The sequence below is a fragment of the Mus musculus genome, chromosome 13 (assembly GCF_000001635.26).
Source record: "Mus musculus strain C57BL/6J chromosome 13, GRCm38.p6 C57BL/6J".
Lineage (NCBI taxonomy): Eukaryota > Metazoa > Chordata > Mammalia > Rodentia > Muridae > Mus > Mus musculus.
In genome coordinates this window covers 86039804-86047539 of record NC_000079.6, presented here as the reverse complement: position 1 = coordinate 86047539, position 7736 = coordinate 86039804, and the positions used below count along the sequence as shown (strand labels likewise).

The 7736-nt window shown below is 37.4% G+C and overlaps 1 protein-coding gene and 1 non-coding gene across 2 annotated transcripts; both read left to right on the top strand.

Moving 5' to 3' along the window:
• The first annotated feature begins 744 nt into the window (after nt 1-744).
• On the top strand, nt 745-2742 carry Cox7c (cytochrome c oxidase subunit 7C). The gene is made up of 3 exons (NM_007749.3): nt 745-939; nt 1671-1813; nt 2632-2742. Exons 1-2 carry the CDS (start codon nt 865-867, stop codon nt 1785-1787), a joined length of 192 nt encoding a protein of 63 aa, NP_031775.1. The 5' UTR covers nt 745-864; the 3' UTR covers nt 1788-1813; nt 2632-2742.
• Gm22574 lies at nt 2492-2551 on the top strand. The gene has a single exon (XR_003950801.1). It is a non-coding gene; the product is annotated as a small nucleolar RNA Z39 (small nucleolar RNA).
• Nucleotides 2743-7736: the final 4994 nt, after the last annotated feature.

Here is a 7736-nt window from a genome sequence, read left to right as displayed (position 1 = left end):
GGAGTTTGGGGGGGGATTGGTAAAGGGAATAACATTTGAAATGCAAATAAAGAAATTATCCAATTTAAAAAAAAAACAATAATCTACGAGTGTCTAGTAGCCTTGGCTAATGTTGATGCTCCATGAAACTGTTATGTTCAGCAGGAATAAACCAATTCCTAATCCAGGGAATCTCCAGAAGTCAGAAGGTTCTTGTGTCTTCTCCAACCTAATCATGCTGCGCATAGGAGTTTCTATCTGTATGTCCTCTTATATCCAATTTCTATACCTTCAAAAAAACCAGGTCTTAGCACTTCAGTCCAGTTTTCACTACGGCATCCTTTGTGCTACATACTGTTTGATCAGTTGCTTGTGTTCCCTCAGACAGGACTATAATGCACATCTTTCAACCTTGGCAAAGAACCATAATCAAAATGACTGATATACTCACAAGAAAATAATTTTATTTCTTGTTCCATTAACTTGAACACACATGTTAAAGCAGCTTTAGTTTCTTCAATAAATTGTTTCTGGAAACAAATCCCAAGAATCCTAGATCTGAACTCATAGGACAGCTCAGGTCCCATTGAATCACTAAAGGTAAGTTATCACTTGGTGCTGGTGCGCGCTCATTCTAGAGCCAGACTACATTTCCCACAATCCATCGGAGCCGATATGGCGCCCGGTATTATCTAAACTACAAAGCCCACAAACCTCAGAGCCCGCCGGTTGAGTACGTTTCAGGAAGTTCCTGTTGTAACTCCCATCTTCCCTTTCGGTCTTCGCGCTCTGCCGAGCAAGGTCGTGTAGAAAGGGGAGTTAGGTGGTACGGCCATTTCTTCCGCCTTCCGTGTCTGCGGCCCTCGCAGAACTTCCAGCAGCGACATGTTGGGCCAGAGTATCCGGAGGTTCACGACCTCCGTGGTCCGTCGCAGCCACTATGAGGAGGGTCCGGGGAAGGTGAGTGAGGCTCGGCTGCCTAGGGGCAAGGTGACGCTCGGCGGCCGGCCTGGAGCGTGTGGGGAGGGAAGTGACTGTCCAGGAGCTCGGGGAGACACTCAGGCCCCTCAGTCCACACCCCGGGGAGAACTGGGAAGCACGGCGCCTAGCCGCTGCCTCCACGCCGCCTGTCAGCCGCAGAGCGAGGCCTGGAAGGTTCGGTGGGAGCTGGGCGGCGTCGGAGATTGAAGGTCATTGGAAACAAAAGAAGAGGGCCTGTGGCTGGTTATTAGCGCTTTAAACCAGCAAGCCACGTTTGAAGCGGCGATCCTCGGTTAGGCCCGGTTTAGCCCCCAGTGTAAGTAAACGGAGTACTTAGTGGTGACTGCCCCGGAATTGTTAGGTGAAGCCTGGTAAAGGGAAGAGAGAGGATGTGGAATAGGAAAAAGAGAAAATTGTACTGTGATTGATACTGAAAATTCGAATAACAACGGACGAGAATGATGTGTTTGTTTCTAAAAGTTACTACTTCGGAGAGTAATTTTTTTTTCAAATATTAAAACCAAAAAGACCCTTACACTTAATAGGGCCTACCAACTGGTATTCAGAAAACCTGCGTGTTAAATTAAAATGAAAATGTTCTGTCGAATGCAGCTGATTATAAAATACGTGGTTGCTCCCGACCCTTTTATTAGAGCAAGTTCAGATGCTTTGAACGAATGTTTTTTGCCGTGTTCTCTCTTTCTCAACAGAATTTGCCATTTTCAGTGGAAAACAAGTGGCGGTTGCTGGCTATGATGACCGTGTACTTTGGATCTGGGTTTGCCGCACCTTTCTTTATAGTAAGACACCAGCTACTTAAAAAATAAGGATATTTAATTCATCCCTTTAACAGGTAATTAGTAAGCTTCTAATTTTCCTAAAACAGTAATTTCTGTTCTATACCCTATACACTCTTCCACAACATGCAAGTAGATAGTTGTCTCCAGATTCCTTAAGGTTAAGTGTAAATGTCATATTGGTAGAGGCAATTTGGAAAACCTATTAAAAAAATAAAGTATTGATCAGTAAAGGTCAGTATTTTACAAGTACTCCTTGACCCCAATAATCTGAATATATATTATGCAACACACCTCTAAGATAAGTAGTATTAAAACCCCATTGAAGACACAGAGATAATTGATTGAGTTTCAATAGCTAGTAGCACTAGTGTAGGGTTCCTACAGAGGATAATCTTGTTCTATGAATCACACTTCATAAATCAGTGTTGTGTCTTCTACAGAAATAATTGAATCTTCAGCGACAAAAGTGCACTAAGGATAGCCAACCTTTGACATTACCAAATGGTATTGACATCTACAAAGTTGATGGGAAAGAAACCCTGAAATGTTCCAGTGTTCTTTTCATTTCTACCACTCCTAGTTATCTATTTTATGGTATTAAAGTTGGTATATCAGTTGGTCTGCTGAGGTTGAAAAACTTAATAAGTTTCTCCATAGACATGTTGCATAGTGGTAGCCTAGATCCCTTCATATACATATGTGTTTATTTAGCATAATTCATGAAAATTTTGGTACATGTGATGAAGCAAATCAGTATGAATAAAATGATACTGTAAACGCTTTCTGATGTATCATCAAATTGATAGATGATATGAAATTGCTGTAACTTGTAAAGTCGGGCTTCTAATGCCATTTTGTTTTTATTTTGCAGAATGAAGAAAGTTTAAGAGATGATCTGAAAATTGGATTAAACTCTTGAACTCTTATACTAGAAAAAATTGTAAATAAACTAATGACATAAAGATTCAATGCCTCGTCTCTGCAATAAGGAATGTGATAGTTATTACTTTTGTTTGATGAGAACTATATATGAGAGTTGGGGTGACGGGTCAGTGCATGACATGCTTTCAGGACCTGCTTATAAGGCCTGCTTTGATATCCTTGAGTACCCTGATCAAGAGCTGGCAAGCAAAATAGCCTGCTTTTGATCCCAACACCCAAGAGGCATAAAATCTCTGGTCAAGCTGGTTTGCTAAGCTAACTAGGATTAACACTGAACTCTGGGTTCAACAAAAGACTTTGCTTTAGAAGGCAGTAGAGGAAGATACCTGAGGTAACGTTGGATTTCTATTTGCAAGCTCACACATGTCCCAAATGAGAATGCATATGCATAAAACACAGTTGCATATGATTTAGACTTTATTATAATCTTAAATTACTGGGTGTCATTAACTTGTTTTTTAAATTGGGAACATGTAGTAACAATTTGAATATACATACTCATCCTAACTTAAATTTAAAAGTAGCCTTTGGAGATAGGTTTCTCAGTGATTAATCATGTGAAGAATCAATAAGTTCTAGTGAATTGGGTACTTTGACTATTTTCTTTCTAGATTTATAACCTAAAATTGAAGGTTTTGTATTTGAGAGTACTGCTAACCAATAAGTCTTCCTTAGAACAGTATTAAAATAATTCCAAGGGAATATAACAGCATATAGGACAAATATTTTTTCAGGAGTATCGTATATGGGAGGTAAGTGAAAGTTCCCATTAGTAATTCTCTCAGTGAGTATTTGTTAGCAATGAAACACTACTTAACACTTGAAATGCCATAGTAGACTTTCTAAGGATTACTTGTTGGCAGGGAAAGGTAGCAACTGAATATGCTAGACCCTAGTGTCACTCTTGGAATACCACCAATGGTGGAAAAATAGAAAAAAATACCAGAGGTTTTGATGAAAGGGTGTTATCACTGTTTTTGAACCATAATAGTATTTAAAATAAAAACAGTAAGTATGTGAAAATAGATTGCTGCATTCTTAAAATGATTGAACACTTAGTATGCCTACAGGACAATTGCAAGAAAGAATTCATACATAACTGAAAGGATTCATGGCTTGAACAGTTAAAGACTTTAGCTGATGTGATACAAGCTTAATGCATAGTGCAATCACTGTCTAGCCTCCAAAGTGTATAATAGCATTTACAGCTATATTTGAAAAAAAATAACTTACCCAAGAGGGATCATAGGGTATAGTCAGTAACTTATCATTATTAAGTTCACATAGGCTTGTTGTTAGTATAATTGCTACTAAAAATGGTTTTAATAATTAAGTTGACTTCAGAAAAAATAAATGCATTTCCTTAGAAACAAGTAAATAGACCTTTTGCAGTTCTCAAGGCTCCATAGCACAGGCATTAAGCTGGGCAGGTAGTCTGGAAGAATAGAAGGAATGTGGGTTTGACATAAAGGCACGTATGGCTAAAATATACAGACCAAACTCCATATTAGCAAGGGCCTCTTCATATTTCTTTTAAAATTTATGAGTATGAAGACTACTTGCTTGTGATAATGATAAAATGTGTGGGCTGGCACGCAATCAAGAGATTCCCAGAATCCATTCAAAGCCATGGAGGGAAGAATACTGGCCAGAGAATAGACCTCTTAAGCACATGGGGAAGCCAGCTTACATTTTATCTTTTAATCTCAAGTTCTGTTAAAGACATCTCAAGGTCTTGACACCTGCATTCATCCATATGCAAAAATGAAAACTTTTCTGGGATTTGAGTATAGAAAACTGACGGTATAGACAACTAAATGAATGTACTGATGATGGTCCTAGAACTGTTGTTCAAGGGGTATTTACAACAAACACCTGCCTGTCTGAGCTATAGTTCATATTTAAGCCTTAACATGTCTTAATGGGATATAGTGCACTTTCAAATACTCTATCCTCCAGTAAAACTCCAGTATGAACAGTGGTATATAGTCACATCTAAGTAATTTCAACCTCACACTCATATCTTGTCATGTATTCATTCAGATATCATCTTTAGATTGTCTCTATTGAGGCCTTTCATAATCCAAAACACTGGACATTGTCTCCAACTCTATCAAAAGTTTTATAATTAACCAGGCATTAAAATTCATTTCAATATGCAGGTTTTCCATACAAATTTGTCATCTTTTGAGATTAAAGAGGCTTGTTCATGTATTTCATCTGTAATCTAGTAAGTAGTGAATGAACATCTTACGAGATTCAGAACCAGAGGTGATATTCCCGTAAAAGTCAAATTCACAGCTTGCATGTTTCAGTGTACAATAAGTAAAAATGTCCCCTAAAACTGAACTAGGGTCTCCCAAATATGAATATATTGAAATAATTCAAATGTGGGAACACAAAGGTAGGATTTGTACCAAAATGTAATTCTCAAGGAGTGCATGGTTTATTCAATTTCTTTGCCCAAACTTCACTGATAATGGGAAAATACTGATTTATGTTTTTGGCAGACTAAAGACAGATTTATATTATTCTAAGAAAAGAAACTAGAGCTTAAGACACCAGGGCATCACTGAGGCTCTCTGATTAACCAGGCCAACCAAAAGACATGGTAGAGTACTCTCAAAGCAAAGAGCCAAGAGTGCAATGGAAGACACCAAATGTCCTGTGACCTTTGTATATGTATCCACACTGTATATACATGTATACAAAATTTTAAAATTAAAATGAGTGCCTTGGGTATTCTCATAACTGAATTTCTTAAGATGTTAGCTGTCACCACATCAAAATCTTAAAATTTTGGTATATTAGCAAATGATCATTTGTTCTCATAATTTATGTAAAAAAAGGAAGAAAAACCTGCAATCTATGTTAATAAAGTGAAGGATTTTTAGAATAAGACAAAGCTGATTTGGGATAGACTTGAGTTCATATTTAAATATGAATACAAGCAACCTGATCGTTCCCTGACTTACAGGTCCATAGGACTTCGTATAAATATGGGAGAAGCAAACTCTACCTTTGTTTTGGCAAAGGAAAAATAAGAACAAAACTGGTATTTAAATACAGGCTGTTGAAAGGCAATGCACTATTCAGCTTCCTGATTCAGGAATTAGGCCCCAACCAGCCTAGGTCCCTGAGAGACAGTAGTGAGCAGAGCTCTTTATTAAATATATGGAGGGAGCAAAAAACACATTGTAAAAGATAAGCTTCTCTACATCTCTATTTCTGCAACACAGAATGTGGTAAATAGATCCCCAAGGCCATTTCCAACTTAAAGTAACTGTATCTCTTATTACATCTAAGGAAGCAGAACAGACTAAATCAGAGATAGGAAAAACCTCTTAAACATTCTCTGTGTAAATAGGATTCTGAACAAGGGCGGGTAAATAGCCTTGGGCTTTCAAAGTGGGTTCTGTTTACTACGCAGCTTTTAGGATTTGCTACTCTTTCATTTTGATAGACCATATTCACTTATTGGACCCCTTTGTAAAAGTTAGAAATAGAAGTTCCCTTTACCTTGTGACAGCATCATACCATAGTACCCTGTCTTTCTAATCCTGTAACTTTGGAATATTAGCAAAAATGCATATCTATTTTGCTTTACTCACTAGTTAATTTAACTGAATTTTTCTGTTATTCCTTCAGAAATTCATGTCCATTCCCAATTTTTCTCTGCTCCAGCGAAGAATAAAAGTAAGGTGTTAACAGAATTCTGTATACCGTTGTATAAGCTTTGTGTGCCTTCTTTGCTGGAGTTAAAATGTACTACCATAGTAAATACTGGGTTTTCAACAAATACCTTTAGATAAATGGTGTTAAGGAAAAATACTGAGTTCAGTAAAACTTCTAAGTAGGTATAAACCACCCTAGATGGTCTTAGATGCATTCCTTGATTCCCAAGAAAAAGCCACATACTGATAACTTTATTGGCTTCATATCTCAACCCTAACTTGTTTCACTTACAGTATCCCACTCATCTCCGTAGCTGCTGTATTCATAATAGCCAGAATTAGGCAATAGACTAGATGTTCATCAATATATGAGTAGATAATGAAAATCTGAAACATTTATACAACAGAATAGTCTTTCGGTATTGGGGAAAATAAAATATTATTTGCAGGTAAATGGATAGAACGACAAACAATCATAGTAAAAAAAAAAAGACACATATTGCATGTTTTCTTTAATAAGGTGAATGTTAGCTTTTAAGCTTTTAGATATGTGTGTTTCAATTCCAATAATGACAGGGACCAGAAGGAAAAAGGGTAACTTCCAAGGAAGGGGAAATAGAATATAATTATAAAGAGATAAATAGGAAACTGGAATAGGATTAAATGGGGGGGGGGGGGGAAGGGACAGATTAAGAGGGAGATGGGAGGGACAACTAACACTAAAGCCCTTTTGAAAATCCACATGTAAACCCAGTATTGTAGACTCTTCACATGTATGAAAGGATTTAGGTGAAGTTCATATAATATATAATACCCCAACTATATATCATAGTGTAAGGAATGGGTTATATTTTGTTGAGTTGTTGAACACAGGAGTCCTGTAGAATGTCCTCCCCCAAACAACACAGACTATTGCCAATACTATTGGTTAACTTTCACATCATGATGGTAAGGCCCTATTGCTGAGGACAAAACTTACTTCTTTATAAAACAAGGAGTAGTTGAAAGGGTGTCCTACTAGAAAGCTTCACGCACGCCTAGTGACAAAATTTCATGGTGCTGGAAGGTATTTTATGTGCTACCAAAGAAGCAACAGCAGCAGTGTGTACCTTTGAACCCTGGAACCTGCAACAGAAACATGCCTGCAAGATATACTGGTGTAATGATGGTGTGACTGTTACTGCAGTCACGAACCACTTTTTAAAATTGTATTTAAGACTAATTTCTTTAAATGGAATCTCCACCTAACACTGCAAATGTGGCCAAGAATCTGAAATTAAATGAAATGTTTGTAAATATAGCAGAAGAAAACATTCCTTAAAATTCAACAACAAAACGCATGAGTAGAGAAGAGATTTTT

Coding starts and splice junctions, on each gene's coding strand:
- Cox7c (NM_007749.3), top strand. CDS start 865: ATGTTGGGCCAGAGTATCCGGAGGTTCACGACCTCCGTGGTCCGTCGC. Junction 940..1,670: donor ATGAGGAGGGTCCGGGGAAG/GTGAGTGAGGCT, acceptor CTTTCTCAACAG/AATTTGCCATTTTCAGTGGA.